The following is a 24,826-nucleotide window of genomic DNA, read 5'->3' as shown; positions in this document are numbered from 1 at the left end:
TGTCTCCTTGTGTTTTGTTAAGTGGGTGTATTCTGGCCTTTACAGGTAGGTTTATTCATTTCTAAACTTCTCCAGGGGCTGGTTTTAGCAACAGGGCCTATGCCTGATTGTAAACTAAGTTGGTCGTACCTTACTGGGTTACTTACCCTCAAATTCTAGAACATGTTAAGCTAGGGTTTAGACTGCAGTCTACTTCAGTTTTTTAATCGCAGGCCATGTTGCTAGCTCTGCTGATGCTGCAGTATGCCCCCTTAGCGTGACATAGAGTTAAACTAGTTTCTCAATTGCTGTTCTTAGTCTCTTACTGGAGTTTTACTGCAATAAGCTTTAAAATAATAATAATATATATTTTTTTTACAATCCAGCCAACTGCATACTACAGTAGCAGCAGCAGTGAGCATACTACAACACCATCTGAGCTAGGCTTCTTAGTTCAGGCCCCAGGAAAGAGCTGTAGAACATACCAGCTCTGCTCCAGTAATTTGAGGTGAGATGTCACAGATCTTACTTGTCGTAAGAAGAAACCCCGCCAACCTAAATGTTCTAGATTCTCTACAGTATTCCCAGAAGCTTCATATCTCTTCCTCCAATCCTGGGTCGCATATCCTGGTTCTAGTCTCCAGGTTTATCATGTTGTAATGTCCTGTGTTTTCTGTCTATCTATGCTCACCTAATCTGCAGTGCTGAGAATGACCCACCACCCAAATAATACATGCTCTGTGGTGGTCCTGTGGGGTGAAAGAAGGCTAACAAAGTATACAGAGAAACTACAGACCATGATTATAGAGTTACTCTGGCTCATACACGACATGGTAGGACGAGCTGATATAATGGACAATGAAACAAGGAGATGGTATTAATGTTACGGATGATCAGTAAAAATCTGCTTTTGATGTCAATATCATTAGCAGGGTGACTTGCTAATTATAACACATTCCTGGAAAGTTTCCAACTCACTCATTGCACAGCCATAGCCACGGGTTCACTGTCATAAACTGGGGCTTTCTAGAATGGAGTAATTCAGATTTTATTTAAGTAAATAAAATCTAGTTAATTTAGTGAATTTATTTTTCCCCATACCCCACATGTAGCAAACCAAAATTCTTTAGTTTTGTGCTGGAGCTACAAAGCTAATGTAGCTAACATGTAATGAAATTGCATACTCCACCAATTAGCACTGTGCAAAATTAATGCCTGAATCATCGCAGAGCCTCAAACTGTCTCGAACTGTTACACAATCTCAAATAACCCCACATGCTTCTTTAGTTTTTCTGCATTTCAGCCCTATAATTTCCTTTACTCTACTAATAACACATAACACACATTAATAACATCTTTGGTCTTGCCCTGGTGTTTTTATCAATTAATTAATTCATTATTGTTATTTTAACAGCAAGAATTTCCAAACATGTGTGGTCTTTTTCTGGTGGTAGATGCTGTACCTTGACTTCCGCTGTGGCAAATGCTACCTACAGATCCCGTGATGACATTTTAGGAATGTTAGAGATGCATCCTGCGGTCTGCTGTTGGACTGAACTTGCTAGGCCAGCCTGACCTAGTCATGCTGGCAGCTGTGTCACTTCCCAGGCTCATATGCCTCTACAAGTTTCTTTATGAAGGCCTCAGAAAGCTCTTTGGACCTCACCAAAACACTTACTTCACTAAAAAAGGTGGCTTGAGGTTTAAACAAGACAGGCTCTTCCACAATCCCCTCTAATGTTCTAATTATCTGCAGCTGATGTGCTGCACCTCAAATATAAAGCAGTAATAAATGTGGGGGTGTCCTAATGTTTTCCTCACTAGAAAATTGCATTTCTGATAACTACATTTTACAAATGATTTTTAAAAGACATTATCAATGCCAATATTAAAATCAAACATTCATATAATAAAATGTGTTAAAAAAAGACAAAGGTTTGAATGTGTATTTGTACATTTGTATATATTTCCAAAAACAAAAGAGTTGTTGGAATTTCGCTTTAAGGACGTTAAAGCCTGTTTACTGGGATTTTAGTATGAATGTGTGCATCCCCCCAAAAAAGTTCAACTGCTGCATATGTGAATCAAACAAAACCAAAAGATTTTGACCATAAAAGGGGCTACAGACATTTCTCTGCAGTTTTTAACAAAGTATGACATACCATTCTATAAAATATAAATGTGGATAACAGGAACATTGTACAGCTGAAAACATTCATACCAGCCATCCAAAAGCCAGAATTCTGTCTGTACTTTTGTGGCTTGTTCTCTGAGCTCTAAAGGTCAGGGAATGTAGTGTCCCCCATCTCAGTGGGCTGGAGAAACCAGGTCTGTTGGACTAGAGGCTGAGCAGAGATGTCAGCACTGAGTCACATGACCTCTTGAGAAAGGAGTCTGGGACCACCATGGCTTTCCCACCTCAGAGCTCAGAGCTGGCCCGTGGCTGTCAGAACGCTGCTTGTTGGTTGAAGAAAAGTTCAGGGCTAAGGGGCTTTTCAGCACCGCACAGGAGGGATAGCGACTTGTCACAGAATGTACACTTTGTACCTCTGCTTACCTGCACACACAGCCTCGGATGACCTTCTCTCTCTCTTAACATTAATGCATGTCAGATGTTGAGACCATTATATTTACTTTTGTCTTTAAGACTACAGAGCTGTTGTTGCATTTAATAAATGCTATTGTTAATATGTAATTACAGGACTACATAACAAGTCTGTTCTGAGGTAAAGCCTATCTAGAGGCCTGAAAAGAGAGCCGGATGAGAATGAAGACACATTTCTAGTCAATGTCATGCATCCATTAGACAGTACACTGGCACAGTTTGGGCAGTAGTGCTGTCAAAATCATCAATATGAAAATTTAATATTCGTCAATGACCCCCATTCCAATATTTAAAGCTACGTCTGCAGCAACTCCTAGCATGATTTGGCTTAGTTAGCCAGTGCTGCACAGTGCATGGAAGATCATGGCATTGCTAGCCATGAATGAAAGAATACCATCAATTTTATGGCAGGTGTTCTCACAAACCAGCTTTACAGCAAAGCAAGCTTTTCATATGCAAGCTAATAGCAACGATGGCAAGGAAAAACTCCCTCTAAGTGAGATGAAAAAGCCTTGAGTGGAAACAAGACGCAAAAAGGGAACACATCATTCTATGGTTGTCACAGGCTAGCACATACTCAGTATGTTAAACAGGGAGAAGGGATGAAACTGGTGTGACGTCTAACTGGTATGCAGACGTCTAAACTGGTATGCAGACTAAACAGTCACATGCACCAGTATGCAGCATCATCTAATTCTGAATACCTAGAGCACAGCAGCAAGGAAGCGGAGCTCTTCAACAACTCTACACACTAACAGGCAGAAATACGCTCTCTGCTTCAGATGGGAGACCAACACTGCTGTTTAAATCTGGTCACTGTGTGCTGTGATATGCTGCATTTTCTTGTTGTTGTATTAAATCATTTATCTACTATACTTCTACTCCAAATCAGAAGAGACACATCCTCCAAACATGAGCAGAACAGCTGCTAAACATCAACGTATGACACATATACATCTGAGCAATTCTTGTCAACTGTCAGGGTATGCCATACTCGATCGATCAATGCTTATGTTTATTAACAAATGCAATAATTGTTCACTTCATCACTTGGCCATACAATTACAGTGAATTTCTACCTCAGTGATTCCCAAGCCTGTCTTCAGGGACCCCAGACAGTCTACACTGGTCTCAGCCCAACTCACCACACACAGGGATAAGGGAAAGCTGTGGGACTATCTGGGGGTCCCAAGGGGGAGTTGTATTCTGTATTTACAGAACTTACTGTGTAGCTGTTCTTTACATGCTGTTATGCCAGCATGTCCTTGTCTTGTCTTATCTCACTTTAATGCTATAGTTAGTTCCATATTTAATTTCATTTATATTCGATGAACATTCTGCATTGACAGATTTAAGCCTGTTTCAATGCTGAAAATGACAAAAAAATTTTTTTTCAAAAGCATGACATCTTTTCATCAAATGCATATCATTATTCAAACACAAAAGTGGTATCAATTTAAAGTTTGGAATCAGCTCTTACTGAAGATGTTTCGCTGCTTCTTACGAGCAAGAAGTAATAATGTAAAAACAAGCTTTTGTAACTGTAAATATCAAAGGTTTCATTTAAATGTCCCTACATCGGACTCAATAGCTTTACTTGGGGAAAAAATCGGTGATTCAAAGGCTGACTTTTTGAAGTTCCGTAGCAAAAACCGCACATTCCTTTTCAAAGCCAATCCGTGCTACTGTTCTCACGCTGCCTTTCAGCACGCGCATTGTTCCTAACAAAGTTCGGAGTGCTTAGTCACGCTCCTCCGAAGGCCAATCTTTCATTAGAGAGAGATGGTCTACATAATTCACGCTAGAGACGAGGCGCACTGGCTGAATGGAGGCGCACAAAAGCGAGCGTGTGAGGCACAACAAACATTTATTGACTGGACATTTTCTGTAAATATCTCAGAGTCTTGGCCACGTTGTCTCTCAATAGGCCTTTCTTTCCTGGTGTCTGTGACAATGGCTGAAGCTGCCTGCGCCATGCCATGCTGAATAAAGGCTGAATTACACATCTCTCAGCCTTCTGAACATCCAAACTTATATTTATGGATTTCGCAGCACGAAAGCAATTTCTCGGCTTGAGTGAATCATTACAGGTGACGCTTAGATGTGGGTTTTTTTCCCCTCTCTCTTTCTTTTTGTCTGTTCTTGACAGCAGAAATTCTCAGAACTCTTTTTCACACTTAAGTGGCTGGAGGTGAATGATCGCTAATTTGAACATTTGAAAAATGAAGTTCCATTGCTGCACAAGGCAGCATTACTGTACAGGGTCAAACAAACCATACAGAGTCCGATTGGACAACCAGCAACAGTCACTGTTTGGTGATGATTGTGTACCTTTTTGTAAAGGCTGCGCAGGTCTCTGTACTGCCACATGCTGCTGAGGACCTGAGATGCTGCTTTCACCACCTTGGGGGAATGTCTGAAAAGAAGACAGAAAAAGGCATTATTAAACCAATTGCACTGATTCGGAATTCCTTGCTCCTAAAACCTTAAAATAACGATCCCATGTACATACTTATTAATAATCCTTAGAATTTAATTACATTACTTGGTTTGCTTGTAAAATATATGTAAAATATAGGAAAAATATGTAATATATAATCTGTTTTATTTAAGCAATAGAACACAAGAGGGAGAGTGTTTTTATTACATAAAAATAGTCCTATTTTTCAATAACAAAACGAGTTTTTATAAAACAGTAACAATTTCAAAACACCAGGACTGACTAAATGGAGATTTGTAAAGGTACCTGTTGAGCCCAGATAACTGCTGATACTATAAGGCTCACATTTTGTAGTGCAGACAGAGTCATAGAGTCATAAACCTGTTGAAGTATCAACTTCAGCCAGAGACATTAAAAATGATGAGACTGGCCACTGGCTGAAATATGAATGGGAGTTCAACCCTGTGTCTGTTTACAGATAAAGTTCCGCCCTTCAACAAAAAGAGCCAATCAGCTTGCCCCACTTGATATGGAGGTCAGTGCAAGTGCAGTAGCCAGAAGAAGTCACAACATTTTTGTGGCGTATTGAGACAAACACTCCAAACTATTTATAAGGGTTTTTTTGTCAGATTGTATCATTGATTTAAAAGACATAATTTAACCCTCAGTTTGGAGTAGTTTGGTCTTTCCTCATTCATAGAGATTATATATGAGCGACTATATATATATATATATATATATATATATATATATATATATATATATATATATATATTTTTTTTTTTTTTTTTTTTTTTTTCTAGGACCAGATTTGATATATGTTACACATATATAATGATAAATAAATATACAAATGAAATTGTGGTATTAAACATCTAACAAAGTTTAAAGAATGAAACATCATAGAAATATGATAAAACACTTGTCTGGGCGTGGTCCTAATACTCTAATAAACATGTTTGATTGTCAGCCCTCGATGCAAGACTCCCAGCCCGCTACACAACAAAACTAAGCACAAAAGCTAGTTTGGAGAAATAAGTGAATCCAGCAATTCCACATTTGCTTGCATGAATGTTGGCATGGCTGGTTGGATGAACAAACTAATGACTGTAGAAAACAAAGGCACTGTGGTTCCATTTCCTTCTGTTCTATAGAAATTAAGTATTTTGTCAAGTCTGCAACCATAGTCTGCGTAGTAGAGTGCACTTTGGTGCAGGGAGGAGCCTGGGATTCAGCCAAAGCCTTATATTCCTGATGCATGTGGTTTATTTTTATGACCTTTGATTATTTGGACGTGTGCATGTGGGTCATTTTAGAGCGGGTTCATTTACACACACTAATGGGAACCCTCAAGGCAGAAAGCTCGGATCTGAGCTAAAAGTCAGAATTAAGCAACACGGCTTGTATTTGCACCCCCAAACTGTTTAAAACTGAACTTTGAATTATTGTGACCACTTGAGCCTCCGCAACCCCCTCTGGCTATAGGCACAAATGACACGACTCAATACAAAGCGTGAATCAGTCACCCAGCATTTACCGCCCCGTTTACAATCTCTGTTCTGATTCTGGTAGGTTTCCCACTCCTCCTCTCTGTGTATGCTGCTAAGTCAATAACAGAGATGAGGCATTTTGGAAAGGCATGTGTGCGTCAGCATCACTGTAATGTTAATCGTGTTAACAGGCTGCATTTGGGTCACAGTGGTGACAGAGGAGCCTAGGACTGATTTCAGTTTTTTTCAGTTTTTTACTTTATTTAGTTTGTTTGTGTGTTTCCGCTCTCATTTTTAAGCATACTATTTAACTGCAAAACATTGAAAGCTGCTGCAGTCATGGCCAGAAATATGGAAATTATATTTTCTCACAAAGAAGCTGAGAAAAGAAATCTGATACCATTCCACACAGAATTGACTGGACAGAATCACTGGTAGTGTTAATATTTGGAAGTGCACCATTTGGAAAGAAAAACGGAAATCTGAAATGACTTTTCTCTTCCGTTCACATCCAGGGAGGATAGCTACAGTGCCATGGGCTGTACACTTCTAAATGACACAGGACACAGTGGACACAGGAACATTAAGATGTCTGAAGATTGCCCTGTAGCCTCTAGCCTCTGGTTCTCACATCCTCAGACAATTCCAAGGTTAAACGTGTAATTTCTATAATGCCAGCAGCTGTTCCCCCCAGCCCCAAATACAAATTAAAGGACTGGCACTGGACAATTATTTCCAGTTCCAACTATAATACAATAATTGTTGTGTTGTTACAAAAGAAATACACTAGCATTTGTAACTATGGCAAATTCCTGGGAGAAGAGGTACATTTTCTGAAAGAATTGCAGGTGTGCAAGTATTATGGGCCATGACTGTGTAAATGCAAAAGTGGTTTGATAATAGGCATTCTTATAATAATAATAATAATAATAATAGTTATTATTATTATTATTAGTATTATTATTATTATTATTAGTAGTAGTAGTATTAGTATCATTACTATTAAACATCAGTTCAATCAGGTATTAAACTGTTGCAGAGCACTGGCTCAGTTAGAGGATCAGAAGAACTTTAAATACAGTTTAATACAGAGATGAATTAATGATGAAATAAACAAACACATGTGTTGCTTTATTGTCTGGTGTGGACAAAAGGTTCTATACATGCTGAAGGCTTTGCTTCTTCTGAAGTAGTTTATAAACCTATTACTGTGTATTAGACCCATTCAAAACCCTCATCACATCAAGAGCATTGCAGAACATGCTGACAACCACTTGTTTGAGATATTTAAGAAGAAACAATAAGACTACATTCTTCACATGCTTTCATAGATCTCAGTAAGTCGTAACAGTGGCAAATGAAAGTGCTCTTTGTCATCATTTCCAGAAAGTTGTTTCACTGCATGCATTCATGCAGTTATGAATATGTTTGCTTTGCATTCGCCCAACTCAATTCAACCAAACATCAAGCTTTTGTTAGGACCAACAATGCTCCACAAACAAAAGAAGCAATCTCCTGCCTTTCGCTGATGACATGGATTGTCTGAGTTCAGCTAATGTGAGAGAGCATCTGTGTCTTTGTCTGACCCGTAGCCAAGCCAATCCATTTCAATTTAGCGGAGTAAAAGAAAACCAAAAAAACAAACATGCAGCAGAACAACTTTGAGTGTCAGGCTTGGAATGAACTTGAAAGCTTTCCACCCCATATCACCTGCTTGCACCTCTGGAAAAAAATAGTGGAACTTTTACACTCCTAAAAATAACTGCAAAAAAACCCTAAAAATGTGGTCTTCAGAGTGACTTCATAGAGGAACCACTTTAGGTTCCCTGAAGAAGCTTTCAGTGGAAAATTATGTAAGGCCACTCAATTGTAAGGTTCTTTATTTTCAATTGATTTTACCACCTACAAAAATAAGCATTAGTTATTAGCATGCATGAGCTTTATAAGAGGCTAGGGTAAGGATGCTAAGGTTGCTAATAAACACTGTACTTAGACTGTCACCAATCTCATCCTCATAAATACAAACCCACAGTATATCTACAAATATTAAAGTAAACTTCTCCACAAAGCTGAATGATGAGGAAGTCATTTTAAGTTATCTCAGTACAACGTGTGGTGACCTCCCATGCACTGACGTCCCGCTTGAAAGCGGAATAGTACCACAAAGTAGGATGGTTTTCTGGATGATGCAATGTGTAATGTAATGTAAAGAATGTAACAAACTGGTGATTTTCTCAGTCCATCATAAGCAACAGCAGTCTAGCATATCCCACTCTAAACTAAAGAAGCTTATATCAGATATCAAATATGTTTTGTCTGATATTTTTTCCAAACTATTTCTTTGCGGAGTGGTCTGGAAATCATTACGAATACATTAACAAACATAACATAAGTACTTTTTCTATTAGTGGTGTTCCTTTTATTTGAATAATTGTGTTGTTTCAAGCCAATATACACTTACTACCCAGACAAACAGCTTATATATATATATTCTTTCCTTAGTTGCCTAGTACTGTTGCACAGCAGGGGTTTTGGAGAAAGATGAACATTTTTTAAAACAAGCCACACACACCTCTTTGCTATTAATAAAAACATAAACTTTGTTCCCAGCACCTGTTAATTACCAACCATTAGTGATTAACTCAGCAGGAAGTGAAGTGTGTGCAAGCGTTAAAACACATAGGAAGAGTTATTTGAAACAGATGGAGGGGTTAGTCGTAAAAAGGTCAACTGGTAAAAATAAATAAATATGATATAATTATTAAATATATGGCATATATAATAAATAAATATAATTATTTATTTAATAAAAGAGGCACATTTATTTTTGACCACAAAGTAGAGCAGCAGGCATTAGCATCATACACCTGAAATATCTATCTGAGTATGTTTGTGAAGAATCTCTGCGTTGAAACAACAAACAACAAAATTGTTATGTGAGGAGATATGGACTTTGTTTTCATTGGAGGGCTTATATTTAACACTGTGTTGAAACCTACTCATACTCTACTGTACATCCACTGTTTTTACAGAATCCCTGTAGAATGCTCTGTATTCTAGTAAGACTGTATTCCAATATCCAAAAGAATTACATCAAATCTAGGTGATGCTCTGGCACAGTCGCCCGATCATCTGTTCAAAAGGAGGCACAAGCCCCGGCTCCTCAGATAACCTCATGGCAACATGGCTGGGTGGTAAGAGCGAGATATAAAGCAGCTGCCCATCAGAGTCGCTTTATGACAGGCATGCTAACGAACTCGACCGCATGGATCATCATGTCCTACATGAATGACAGAGCTGAATTATCTTTCACTGTCATGTTGGCTAAACACACCCACCTCCACAACGCTTTATCACACAGAGCAGAGCAAGAAACTTCTCGCAGCAGACAGCCTTGATCTCTACAGGGCGCCTCGATGCAACCGGACCAGTGAAATATTACGGAATGTGAGTATGCTCGGAATATCACGTTGAAAGCAGATGTATTCTCATTTCATCTTTTCTCCTTATTCCACTTCAGGGAGCATTCACAGAGCGATGCTTTGCTGAGTGCGATCCGTTCCCTGGTGTATCGAGGCAGAAGGCACAAGCCTCCCATGTGGCCACTTTGAAGCTTTTGTATTTGAAGCGAACAAACTCTGTGCTTAAAGATGCCAGAAAGCAAGAGATGCGGTAGAAGTTAAAGCATAAATGCACTGGAGTTCACTGTCCAAACCTTATAATCAGGGCCACTAAACACCAGTTTCAGTGCTGTGCAAAAGCCTCCCAAGAATATAGTTATATATATACCATTTATCTCAGTAGTTTTTGTTTTTTTGTCTGTAACACTGGAATAAATACAACACTATATAAATAGTGTAGTGTATATACATTAGCTCTGCAGGTGTTCATAGATCTGAAGAAATGGTATGGAGTTGAGGAATAATATGGTGAGGCCTATGGGTTAGACTTGAAAAAGGAGAACGTGGTCCATTACCAGGCCTAACTTGGTAAAGCTATACATGAACTGAACAAATATAGTATGTGACAGTTGATTTACACCCCTCGTGGAGTTAGACAGTGACATCCTATATATGGAAATAGTGCAACAACACATGATCTGTAGAAGGGTATAAAATGTGAGGTGTTCCTCTGTGTAGAGAGAGAGCAGAGGGGCACAGAGAATTGGCAGGCTCTCTCCACACTGTATATTTGATTGGAATAAAATGTTTCATTATTGCAACTGAAAGACGGTGGTCACGAGTCTCCTTTCAAGAACACCACAACAATAGTATAGTTGTTATTTTACTTCCTAATCAAATCTGAGTCTCTTATTGCTGAATATCAGTCGATATTCTCTGTGTTTGTATAAATAATGCAGCCACACAGTTCAGATAAGATGAACTACTGATTAATACTGAAGTAAAATCACTTTACTTTTTAGTAGCAGTTTATATAATGAGACATTCTGGATTGAGTTAGATTAGTAGAGACTTTTCTTAAAATCACTGTTTTATATATATTTAGTGTGTTTAATATCTTATAATCCAGTCAGACTCACCTCCCTGACCATTCAGCTTCCAGTTCCTTTAAAACACTGCAGTCAGGTCACTTTGTCTGTGTGTGCATAGCGATACACACTCTGGACTGATATCTGTTGTTGTTTGTCAACTACTTATGTAAAATAACTGGTTTATAGTGGGTGAATGTGCTATGATTAGTGTGTATTAGCATTAGCATTAGCCTCCTCCGGGTTTTAAACACACTCTTCAGTGCTGGTTTAAAAACAATGAAATGCATGTGTTTTTTACCCGCCAGTTGTGTTTTCATATTCCACTACAAAATAGTTCCACACTGCAGACTGTAAACTTTTTTATTTACCTTTTGAGAATGTACTTACTGCTGCCAGCTGGTAATAATGGTTGTTAATGGTGCCTGAATTGGATCGAGACCTAATACATACAGTAAAAGTTCAGTTTTCTGCCATGGGTGTGGATTAGATTACTTTTAAGGGGTATTTCATGTGGCTCAGTAGTCTACAGCATTACCAGGGGTCACGAGTTTGAATTTCAAGCCATGCTGCCTTGCCATCAGCGACCACAGTCTAATAATGGCTGTGCTCTCTCGGGGTGGGTAGATTGCTCTCTCCTCTCATCACTCTTAAACATTGTTGGATGGCACAGGTGTATGTTAGCTAGTACGGTGGAGTTGGGGACCTGGCGCTTTCTCCCTAGCATGTCTGCTGCCCTGCAATGCCGAATAGGTGGCAGTTCGAAAAGAGATGGGCTTAACATGTATCGGAGGAAACCCAGTGTTGAGAGCATTGCTAGTGCTAGGGGGAGCTATGTATGGGAGGGTTAATTAACAGTACCAAACTGGTAGAAAAAGGGAAAAATGCTGTTAGAAGAACCCGTGTTTGGTTGCTCATCTGATTTGATTTAGTGAGGGATTGATTAGATAAACTAGCTTGGATGGCAACTGAACTGGTCTTTCTCCAGAAGAGCTTTAAAAATGCTTAGGTTAACACACTCAACACACTCTTAATTGATGGACTATATCTTAAGAAGTAAATAAATGTGATGATTTGCTGAGCTATTCTTTTAATACCAGCAAAAACCATGAGGCATATCAGAGGTTCATGCTTTCTCTCTCCAGTCCTCGCTCCCTCTCTGTCTGTCTCACACACCTACAATACAGCAGATAACCTCACTGTCAGGAACTCACTTATCTCCTTTGCTCCTGGCGATACCAATGAGCTTCTCAATGCCACCGGCGTCTCGCAGGGCTTTGGCGTTCTCCATGTTCTTGGTGATGACCTCGTGCAGGGCGCAGCAGATAGCAGTCACTGTGTCGTCTGACATGGTTTTGCTCGCTGTGCTGTTGGCAGTGCCACCGCTGCCGCCGCTGCCACTGCTGGCGTTGTTGCTCCCCGGCAGGCGATGGACCAAATCCCGCATTGCATACTTTCCTATGTGTGTGGAAAAAGAAAAGAGATGAGATGTGAAAAGAACTTAAGCTGGCTCTTCATTTTTGCAGAATGCAAGAGTGTGAGTGTATACTTTATGAGGCAGTCCTTAAATAATGATAAAAGAATTTTAAGTTTTCATGATGAATAAACCAATAGTAATGGTCCAAAATAACAATGGAATAAAGTCTTTTACAGACTTTAATTGAAAGTTAATAAGAATCTTTCTTGTCCTGTAAAGTTATCATTTTGGAGAAAGTATATAAATTATATAAAATTATATGCAACAGTTGCCACACTGTATAGCATATTATTTAAATATTTACAGTGAACAGTTCAGCTCCTCTGTGATTGTAGCCCTTTGCTCTTGTTCATACAGCTTGTGGATTGATTTTACAGCAGATCTTCTCAAGGGGAACTGGAGCTCCACTTTGCTGTTGCGTTTGTTGGTTTACTGATGGTTGATTTATCCCAGTTTCCCCGCGAGCACTGTCCTGTGCAGTCTACCAAAGATCCCTGTTTAAAAGCTGCATTTGAATGAGAAGATATAACTGTGAAGTCTATCCGATTGTATAGCATGCAAGCAGCTTCAGCCTGCACTAAACTCTAAAAATCTTTAAGGGTAAACTTTCTTTAGTATAGTTCTATATAGAACCATTCCAACTCACCTGACTGCTTTAATGATTCCTTATCTAATAATGTTCTTCAAAGAAAGTACTCCAGAAGGTTCTCAAGATTTTAAAGGTTCAAACAAATAAAATGTATTATAAATGCTTATTTATAGAATTTTCATTTTGACAACATTAAGTTTCACGGCCACAAGATACCTCATATTTCATTTTTCATATTTCTCAGAAAATTAACATGTTTTTCCTAATGTTGTGCTGAATTGCTATTAGTCTATTTATCATGAAATGTCCAGGCAATACGAGGGGAAGTGGGAAGGGTAGGGACACACTCTGACTGAATGTACACGGATCAGATATAGCATTAGCACCACTGTCAGGTGAAGTAAAACACTGATGATCTTCATGCTCCAAGAAAGGACAACCGGTGAACTGTAGACAGTGTCATAGGTTCACTGATGCTCATAGAGGTCACCACTTACAGGACTTAAAGGATCTGCTGTTAACTCCTTTGGGGCTAGATACCACAGAACGCCTTCAGAGATCTAATACAGTCCTTAAATAATCAGATCTGTTGTGGTGGCACATGGGGAACTCAGTCCCACTTAGTCCTAATGTTATGGCTATATATTCTTAATAAAATGTCCTAAAGACATTTTTGACCTAAAGGCCAAAGCTGAAGGGACTGAAATTGAAGACAAATGTAAATGTGCAGTTGATGCCTTTGTATGAACTTTTTTCCAAAAGTTCTCAGATCTTTTAGAAAAGCATCCCAGGAGGCTCCTCGTGAAACTGGCTGACAGAATGCCAAGAGCGTGTAAAGATGCATCAAGACAAAGGAGAAATGTGGGGCAATTTAAAGAATCTGAAATCTAAAGTTTAGTTTCCACTCCCTTTACTATTATCCTAAACAGTGCAAAAATGTTAGTCCTTGGCAACTCTTTGTTTAATAGTGGTCTTATTACAGTGTAAGGCACATTGTCATTACAATTTACTTATTGCAGAATGAAGAGTAGTTACATGATATAAAATATCATGTACATAACATTTGTGTAATTGCATACTGTAACTTTACAATTTGTTGTACAGTTTTGTGATTGTACATTGGAATTCCACAACTCGTTACATCTGTGTAATTGCAGGTTGGATTTAACTCCATAGCTCAATACATTTGTGTAACTGCATATAAGATTTCCAGCACTTGTTATATCTGTATAATTGAAGGTTGGAGTTTAACAACTTTTTATATCTGTGTAATTGCATATTGGAATTTAACAACTTTTTACATTTGTGCAATGGCGTATAAGAGTTACACAACTTGTAACATCTGTGAATTTGCATAATGTAACTCCACAACTCGTTACATCAGTGTAGTTGCATACTGTAACAACAACAACTCATCACATTTCTGTAATTGTACATCAGAAATCCACCACACATTGCATCTGTGCAATTGCATATCTGGACTCGAATTTCTTTTCAGATTTTACATGTCAGAACTTGTGCAAGTGTGAATTTGCAGCACTTTTCACAAACCGGCTTAAATTAATCCATTTCATGTCCTATCAGGACGGTGCTAAACCATTAGCTCCTATATTCCATTAGCGATACTGGTAAGCAAGATGTTTGTTGTACTTTTAAAATGTATCTACTGTATGTCCAAAAGCATCTAGACCCCTCAATATAAAGCAATATAAATCCTGTCTGTGGAGCGGTGGAACTTTACTCTCTGGAGTGATGGAGCTTTATTCAATACCTATGGCATGAGTTGGTGTGTATCAGCACCTGACTCCACTAATGCTCTTGTCATTTAATACAATCAGATCCTCAAAGAAATGTTCCAACATCTAATGCAAAGTGTTCCAAAGTGTGGACGAACTGCCCGCTAACACCTATGACTTCAGAAGAACTGCTGGATGAGCAAGTATCCACAAACCTTTGAACATATATCTATACCTAGGTCTTGTGTACTTGGATCAAGTGTAAGACAGGTTACTAGACATTATGTGGTGTGAAGGCAGAAGTGTTATGAAAAGTATGGTATTTCAGTACATGTAAGATGGAGCACCTGCTCGTGAAGAGGCACTTGATCATGAGCTATTTTAAAAGCAGTGTTGGGCTTTACCTGCATAACCTTCTGTAGAGAGTGAATAAACTTCAGGAATGTCAGCCTCAGTGTTTCGGGCTGTTGTTTGGAGAACTATTTTGCCAAACACATTAAAGTGACTCACGTGGTATTTCAGAAAAGAACACAGGAGGGGAAAAAAATGCAAGGAGAGTATGACATTTAAAGAGTGGGGAGGAAGTGTAATTAAAAATGACTTGGTGAGAGACAGAACTGATAAAGTAGTTAATATCCAGTGCAGAGCCAGAATGCGTTTTTCAGAACAGTCAAACTTGTAATGAAACATCACCATTAGAACTTTACATATCTGTACATATCTATCTCAACCAAACCACAGAACCTATATACACACAAGAGTCTACAAGAACTACAGATAGAAGAATGTTTGATAAAGTGGACAATGAGAGTGTGTATTCTGATGTCTGTAAAGATCAGCATTAGATGCATTCTCGACAAACCCAAACAGGCTCAAGTTACTTTATGGACAAATTGTGTGTAGTGTAGATTGACTTCCAGTGTAAATAAATGCATGAGCACGTTTTAAGCACTTTTATTGGTTTGTGCCAGTTAAATCTCAAACTTATTACATTGTAAGTTTTCATACAGTGCTTATTTTACCTACATGTTGGCTTATTATGTAAAATCTGTGTTCTAAATCTAAATTTGGGGTTATTATGAAATATTAATTATTTGCTTTCTCATTATTTTATCTTATCTATCTTTTGTCTTATTTTATATACATTTTGACCCGTTTTATCAAAATTGTATAGGTTTGTTTATCTTCATCACAGAAACTGCTCCCCCAACTGCTCCCACAAAACTAGGCTGTTCTAAGCTCCTAAAGAAATAACTGAAACCGACAGTGATCTAAACCCATGGTAAAAACAGCTTTTTTTACAGTGCACATAACATAATCCATTCTCAGTGCTTTATCATGTTTATTTTGTGTATAGATCTGTTCTGTTAAACTGATGACTTAGGTCATGTTTTATCAAAAGAATGACTAGGTTCTCCTTTTTTTATTAACATTGTTTAAAAAAACATACCTGTTTTGATGAAATAATGACTTTTTCATGATTTTTACCTAATTTATTTTACAATAATTACCACCTAATATTTTCTAAAACATGGGAAAATAACATAAGTGCCTCCTTACTGACCCTCAGTTTTTTTTTATATTTATATCCTGTCATTCATGTACTTTGACCATGCCTTTCTCATTGTGGCCACCTCTTACTGAAGGACACAGCTAACAAAATTAATCTAAGATGGTTACGTTCTCACTGCTAATCCCAAACGGGCTCTGAAGGAGAAACACAGACATCATTTTCAGTGCATGGCATACTGAACAGAGAAGTTTCAAAAAAAAAAAAAAAATGGCCCCAATTTATCATCAGTGAGCACCAAGTTAATTGGTGTCTGCTTATCTTGTTCCTGCAGGCAAAATAGTCTTTCGTGCCTGAGAGGACAATATGGAGGCACTTGTCCAATGGGACATGATATTTCTCTCCGACTGACGCCTGATGGGGGGAATAAAACATGGTATTTAGGGGAATAAGTGGTTAGAACAATTGATCTGAGAAACGTCCACACAATCATACAATATTCCTGGCTTCTCTAAATTATAATCCACTCCCATATGAGACCCTGAATAACTTATACTGGCTTTAATGCATTACTTCAAGTGTTTCCACTTAGATCAGAGGAACATCTTGCTGGGGAGGAATGGGAAAGAATGTGAGGTTATATTTTAACAACAGAGCAGGTAAAAGTACCCCCACTCAGACTTGCAGATATGCATGGAAAAAAACAGATTACCACAAGCAGGTCTGTAATGCATGGAAAGCTTAACCCTTTCTTACATAAGGCTTCCAAAACTCACCTCCTTTAAAATAAAAGAAGCTAAGAAGCTAAGTTTACAAAAGAACATACAGTAACACCTGTATTTATGAAGCATGTGTTCTGCAGCGTGGCCTTGGAGCATGCTCTTGGTCTAAAAGACACTTTTTAAATATGAATAAAAGAGATGTGAATTTCTTTTACTGCTTTAAAGTACTGTTGTTTTGACTAAGGAATCTAAACACACCTATAGGGAGGGCATGTTGAGCTGTTTATTAGTGAAGGGCCATGAGGACATACTGTATATAAGGCTTCTGTGGTGATTTCTGTATATGAGGAATGTGCTATGAACCAAATGTGTGGGCGTACATAGTACTGATATCTTAACAGGGATGGAGTGGGATCACAAACTGGCCTTGGTCTTTTGCCCAGACCAGCCCACCACAAATAAACAGACAGCCATGCACATTGGTCCAGGTATTAATCTGCTGTCTCGCTAGCTTGCTTTAGAGATGTGCTTTACAGATATAGTCATTCAGTTGTGTAGCAAATACTTTCTTTAAGATAGCTAGGTGTCCTCAGATGACTAGATTAGCTGGTTGGCTGTCTGTATTCTTAATCCATTAACCCAGCCATATGCTAGTCTTTTCTTGCATTACATGTTTGTCCCTGAGGTCCATTTATAGTTTGTGTAAATGAACATGCTAAAACCAGTCATAATTCATCTTTAAATTGCCCTTTTTCAACCTCACTCTATGAGCCTCGCAGGCTGTTGTGCCTTTAAACTGATTTACGTAAATGACCTCTGTTCAAAGTGGTCGTCCTGTATAATGCCATATTAAGGGGTTTTCTTTTCATCGTTCTTCACCACTTTTTCCCCAAACATATATTCATTAGGTACAGTCAAAGCATTGTAATTTAACAGTCCACAGGACCTTTTTCCAAAATGGATCAGACATGTTTAAATTTCCCTTTTTAAAAAACATTTGACACTACATTTTGTGATGCAGGATGCAGGGAAGGTTTTATCCAGTTGACTCTTCCATGAAGGTCATACAGCAAATATGTCAGTGTTAAATGAACACTATCAGAGTTAAACTGTAACAGTCATAACATTAATTTAACAGTAAGAGTATTGACTTAACACTGACAAATGTGCTGTGCGTATTAGAAAAGCATGCCACCACTCCAGAGTGCTGAATCTTTCTAAGGGTCTTTCACAGTCAAACAGGTGTTTTGTCTTTCTAGAAGTTCTATGAGCAGAATATTGTCTTGGTATTCCACACCTCAACTTGAAATCTGCCGTTTCTGTGAATAGCCTTCTCCTAACTGCATTATGAACTGCAACAATTGCTACCAGAAAACACTTTGCCATCTTCATATAGCCTTCTCCTGATGATTGTTGTGACGTGGTTTGATTAGTCAGGTTCCTACGTTTTGAAATTTGCATCAGCTGACTTTTTCTAACAATGGTCGTGACAATTCATAGCCATTACAAGCTAATTAAGTTCTAAGCTCTTGCTAAAATCGATCTGAGAGCTTATATCTCTTAGGGTGTCCAGGTTTTTGCATGGTTCTACATATTAAGTCTTTTCTTCCCAATAGTAGCAATTGTTGACTAGGTGAGCTTAAATGGTATGCTATTATAGACAAACCTTACAGGCTCATTTTGCTTACAAAAGTAAATGCTTTAAAATGAGCTTTACAAATAACTGCAATATGTTGTTTCTAACGTATGCAAATATGCACAGGATTCACAACTCAGGCTTACCACATAATTATCAGTGATCTCATGATTCTTCACCACTAGAACTGATTCTCATAGACAAGAAATGCTTCATGCCTTAGAATAATTTTAGATTTTTAAAAACTTTCACTAAACATTTAAACCCGCATCCAATTAAATACAGGTGTCTAATATAGAAACAACATCAGCTCCAGAAAAGGCAAGAGTGCAGTGAATGACCCATTTGCCCTCGCCAAGATAGATGCGGAGGGTACTTTTTATGAACCCATCCTGATAGCTCTAGGCTGAGCGTTGGACGTTGGACGTGACTCTCTGGCCAACCTTGACTTTTTTGAAGGGTCTCTCAGAGATATGAGGGCTATGTGGTAATCAGACGTGAGTGCTGACCCTCCAGCCTATAAAAGCTCATCCTGCTACAAAACAGGCAATCAGACTACACGTCTCTGGGTCATCACGGACAGCAGTACAGAGAGCTCCAGAAATACACTCACCCCTATGACACTTATAGAGAGTGCTTGTAAGGGACTGAAAGAAAGGAATAGAGGGAATATTAGAGACAAATATAGATAGAGAGGGAACATTATGGGGGCATACACTACAGACCAAAGGTGTAAAAGGATAGAGTGTTTTTTTAATACCTTCCAAGTAGGTTCATTGTCCAATATATATAAACATAACATAAGTAATGTTATGCAGAATATGATCCATGATTAAACATTAGTCCCTAAACTTTACTGCTCTCTAGCATAAACACTGAAATGCGACCCTTTGGTTTGCAGTACTGATCTCTTGAAGGATTAATTTGGCAAAAAATCTAATGAACATGATTTATCACTGACCCCAGATGCTAGAACGGAGGTTTGGACAAACTTTGGACTTCACCAACCTCTTCTCTGTAAATTCACGCCCAAAAATGTCTCTCAACACACTCAAAACGCATCCAAATGTTTATTTGACACAGATGTGGCTTAAACAAATGTCTCTACAGAGTAGAATAGAGTTTAAAAAAACAACTTTTATGTAGATCTAACTTAATTAATAATGTTTTTGGGATGTGTGTACAAAGATGAATTTGGTGCAAGTCTAAATCTAGTGTTTGTAATCAACAATAGCCTAAAATCTCTTGCTCTAAACTTAAGAAGCAAACTTCAGAGACCTATCATGTCTTGGCTGATTGACTGCATCTGAAGTAAGTAATAAATCATGATAATCTGATTTTATGCCAAACTATTCCTTTAAGCCCCATCCAAATGGTGTACATAATGATGAATAATATTGCTAATTTCTTAGTAATTAGAAAGTTATTCCTGGAGCATGGTTTAATTACTTATACACACAATCAATATTTACCCATTTATGAAGAAAACACAGAATTTTCTTTTGTTTATTTTACTCCATTTTCTACCCAATTTAAAATACCAATTACTGTTCATGTGAACTCCCCCATCACTAGCAATGCCCCCAACACTTGGAGGGTGAAGACTGAGAAGCATGTGTCTCCTTCGACACGAGAAGCCAGCCAACACATTTTGTCACAACTGGCGCTGATGCAGCATAGCTAGGATCAAATCCTTGGATCATAGTGGCAGTGCCATAGTCCACTGGACTACTCAGAGCCCCCAGAAAAACACAGGTTTAAGTTCCCCTGGGGCTTTGGACAGAAGCAGCAGGAGCTTACAAATGCACATCTACAGTCCCTTTCAATTTGCAATATGAAATATGCTACCAAAATATGCTGAATATGATACTATTTTAATTGATTCTGTTAAATATTTCAAAGCATGCGTTGTAAGGAGAGCTTAACACTTAGCTCTAAGCTGCAGACTTATTGTCCAAACTTATGGACTTCAGTGCATTACACTCAACACTCTTAATCAACACTCAACACTTGCTTGGAGAGTTGTAGGTGACCAGGTCAGCCTGCAGAAACAGAAATATTGCTGATCGGACGGCAAACCAGTAGCAGGTGTTTAGTGCCTGTGATGTCTTGAAAGTGACGGTTTATCCTGTATATTACATTAAATCCCAGCAAAAACTGACTACATTAATATTCTCAGCAAGACTTCAAAGCGAGTTAGTAAAACCTTCCATGAAGGCCTAGGGGTCCACAGCTGGGTATGAAATGTCACTCAGCAGCGAGTGCCTTGGGGCAGCTCCGGTGCAGGCCTGGACTCCATAGCTACATTTAAATGGATATCACACATACAGCGCTTTCTGAAAGCTAATGCTAGGCTCGCAGTCTGTCAATACGGAGCCTTCGGCTCATGTTTAGGTATTAAAGCATGAGAGGTATAAAAGCAACACTTCATTTGGTGGCGGACCTTAAAAACAAATCTATTAATAAAGGTTAGGCGTCGAGTTAAATTGAAAATCGACTGCTGCTGGGCCCCGTCTGCGAGGGGAAGGTAAGGCAATGTGGATTTCACACCTGTAATATCTCTTTCCATTACCGCCTTTGATGTCCGTCACACAGGATCAAAAGAATAAGTTCGATAAGCCGGCGTAGAGAAAAACTCATCCTCTGAAGACCTCTGAAACTTCAATTAGATTGGAGCCACCTGGTGGAGGCTATGAAAGGGAGCGTGGTCGCCTGGCAGACAGAGGAGGGAGATGGGAAGGACTGATAATGAGCGAGGGGAATATTGCTTTAATAAGGCTGGGTTTAGCCACGCCGGAGATAAAGTGGTATTTCCCTAAATGTCATTATTATGACACATTGCTTTTGCTCTGACATACCTCTGGCTGCTCTTTGATAACACTGAGAAAAGTGGAAAATAAGAGGAGGGATGGAGCAGAATGATGGCTGACTTGCTAAATGGTCGGACACACACACATACATGCAAGCAGCTGAACCCACACTGAGGAGTAATGATGCTATCTTCAGATGCTATCAATCTTTTCTTATCGTTTTTTTTCCCCTGCTAGTGCTAAGAAATCTCGGCTGTGCCAGTACGACTGGCACTGTCGATTATATGAGCAATCGAATAATCTACCGATTAACTGAGTCATCAGAGTATTAAAAGGTACAACACAAAAAATGGACTTCATACAGGGTTACACATGCTAGGGGTTCTAGGGTATTTCATCTGTCTATAGGTGCTACTGTAAGATCTGTCCAGATTGGCCATGGCAAAGCTTCTCTCCCATCTCCCTGGAGAAAATGACCTGTTTCCCACTGATCTCAAATGAACTCAAGATCATTTTCGGACTAATCCCAATACACATTGTTATGATTTCTAGACAAAGCAAAAAAATTGGAAAAGAGCATTTTAGATCACATCAAGGTCGTGTCAGATTTCAGTGGGTAGCATCACGCTGAGTGGTTGTTATAGAGGCAGGGCCATCCTCCCCACCAGAGACCAATCATTCTGACTTGGACGCACGGCAGTGGTTAGAGCGCCGGGCTATCGATAACAGGGTTGTGGGTTCGATTCCTGGGCTTGGCAAGCTGCCACTGATGGGCCCTTGAGCAAGGCCCTTTACCCTCTCTGCTCCCCCGGGTGCTGGAGTTGGCTGCCCACTGCTCTGGGCACCACTCACTGCCCCTAGTTCACTAGTGTGTGTGTGTTCACTACCACAGATGGGTTAAATGCGGCAGACACATTTCGCTGTACAGGGTACACTGTACAAGTGACAAATACATGCATCTTTACCTTTATGGCTGTGGCATCACTAGGGATCAAACCTAAAACCAAAGGGACCAACACTTAGACAGCTGAGCCACTCACATCTCCATGTTAAAAAGAAACCGACTGCAAAAACTTTAAATTTCATTGGCAAGTTGCACTTATTGGGAAGTTGCTAGGCAACAACAGAGGTGCAGATAGTGAATTTAGAAAGATATCTCATTATTGAATGACCAGGAGTTTTATCATTATCAGATTATGTGCCTATAAATGATTTAAATAAAAAAATATTCTGTCTGATTTTCTGCAGTTATCAGATTTTATTTCTTGTATTAAATGCACAGTACACTGTTGGAAAACAGGGTGATGAGCAAGCTCATTCTCGGGTAATCCCAAAGTAGAGTTAAGGTAAATGTACCCTAAAAGGTACACCAGTGTTTTTTTTATATGTAATGGTATATCTTCAGTGGATTGTAAAGGTACACTATTTTTGCTTTTCAATGGGAATGGCATATATGGGGACTTTTAAGAATATTACTTTTTAATGAAGTGAACATTAAAATAAAAAAATCTGGAGTACAGACAAGGTGCCTGGTGTCAATGCAGCCTAAAAACAAGTGAAAAAGCACAATTACGTTACCTAACTAAAGGTGAACTGGCACTCTCACTGTACCCTTACAAAAAAGAACAGTATTACTTATCACAGTCGATTCATCAAAAGGGTGCATTTCAATTTTACAAGAAAAAAAAAAACAATAGTCAAAGGCCTAAGCTGAGGTACAAATATTAATACTTTTTTGAAGTCTTTTTTGTTGTCAACTGTCAGCTGAGTAATCAAGTAGCAATCAGGAGTAATTACAGCAGCCCTGCTGCCTAGACAAGGTCAACTCACACTTTCTCCACCGCTATCACTCGAGTACCAAGTAGCTGGCAAATATGAATCTCAGCTTACCGCAGCTAGGATTAGACGCTCAATGATGGATCATAACTTCTGAAATTCCTCTATATCAGCTCGAATTCTGGCCGTTAGAGACAAGCGGCCCAAATCCAGCGGCTAGCAGAATCACAAACTTCAAACATTCCTCCAAATCCTCTGAGCTCAGCTGCCAAGACTTCACAAGTACGTGCCTCTGCATGGCCAATTTCCTCTCACCAATACTCGCCCTGCTCCAAAGCAATACCTGAAGAACTTCTGCTGAGAAGTTGGAGAAGCATTCAGATAGCGAAATGAGCTGTAGTAAGCTGAGAGAGACTTTTGATATGCCTGAACCTCTGCGCTGGACCACCATCCCTGACTCCACAAGGCTCACTCTGAAGGCTGTGGTGGTTGATATTCTCTGTGTTAAAACTAGCATCAAGTAAGCTGAGGGATTAAAAAACATTCAAGAAACTATTTGTATGTATAAGTATGTGCTTTCCTATGGACTTGCGCAACATGTCCTAAATAGCTCTCATGTGTCCTCACCACTTAGACAGAGTGTTCACAATAAAAGACAGCCCATTCTTTTCTTCTTCTTAACTTCTCAACTTTAATGAACAGAATAATCTGCAGCCTGCTTGTCAACTTATTTCCTGAATCTATATTTGATGTTGGCCAGAAAATTCTGCATGAATTTACTATTGGCTGTCAAATAACAGACAATGCAAGATTCTTAAACTCTTGAGGACAGGACATGTTGGCCTGAAAGGACCAAAGGAAGAAAGTTTCCATTAAGCTATTCTGAATTAAGATACCATACCCTAGCTATAATTCTGGGCATTTCATAAGCCATAGCTTTAGCAAGTGTGTTGTATTTAATAACCACTTTCCCTCTATTCTTCATTTTGCCCTGCCAGTGTCTGTTTTTGTGGAAACCTTGTATATCAGAGACTGCTTTATATGACTCCAACTCAAGTGTCTGGGGTGCAATTCGAGTCAAGTTTGAAGTCTTTAGTAGACATTGTTTGTTTATTAGCTGCAGGCACTTTGTACAGACGTAACCCCTCCTAAAAACCTGCCAGGTTCAACTAAAATTTTCACTACTGAAACTTTCGATCTGAGAGGCATAACGGAAATTGTGACTTTAGCATTAAAGAAAAGAAATAAAATGTGTGTTTGTTGTTTGCTTTGTTAAAAAAAAAACCTGTAACTTATCTGTAACTTATTTAGGCTTATTTAGCTTTTATTCTATCTACCTAGCTACCTGACAGTCAAATTACATGGCAGCCAAGCCTCTTCCTTTGAACACTATGTTTATAACATGTAGCAGTTTTCTCTGTCCTTTAGACTGAGGGTTTCTTCTTTGTAGCTGCTATGAGCTGTGGAACAGCAGAACTGTCATAAGGACCCATTTACCATTTCTGATCCCGGTCTTCTCTGGAGTAAGTCATGTTCTTGGGCACTTTTTGCTTGTCACTTTTCAGTG

At 38.9% G+C, this 24,826-nt stretch overlaps 1 protein-coding gene across 3 annotated transcripts in view; it reads right to left on the bottom strand.

Moving 5' to 3' along the window:
- The window catches only part of ctnnd2a (catenin (cadherin-associated protein), delta 2a), a 452,693-nt gene that overhangs the window by 30,646 nt on the left and 397,221 nt on the right, over positions 1-24,826 (bottom strand). For all 3 annotated transcript variants that reach the window (XM_072689814.1, XM_072689834.1, XM_072689825.1), the window contains 2 exons: positions 12,218-12,461; positions 4,916-5,000 (listed from right to left, as the gene is read on the bottom strand). In XM_072689814.1, coding sequence (XP_072545915.1) covers positions 4,916-5,000; positions 12,218-12,461 — 329 coding nt within the window. The remainder of the gene's footprint in view (positions 1-4,915; positions 5,001-12,217; positions 12,462-24,826) is intronic.

Source organism: Salminus brasiliensis, chromosome 1 (assembly GCF_030463535.1).
Source record: "Salminus brasiliensis chromosome 1, fSalBra1.hap2, whole genome shotgun sequence".
NCBI lineage: Eukaryota > Metazoa > Chordata > Actinopteri > Characiformes > Bryconidae > Salminus > Salminus brasiliensis.
This window is presented reverse-complemented; position numbering and strand designations above follow the sequence as displayed.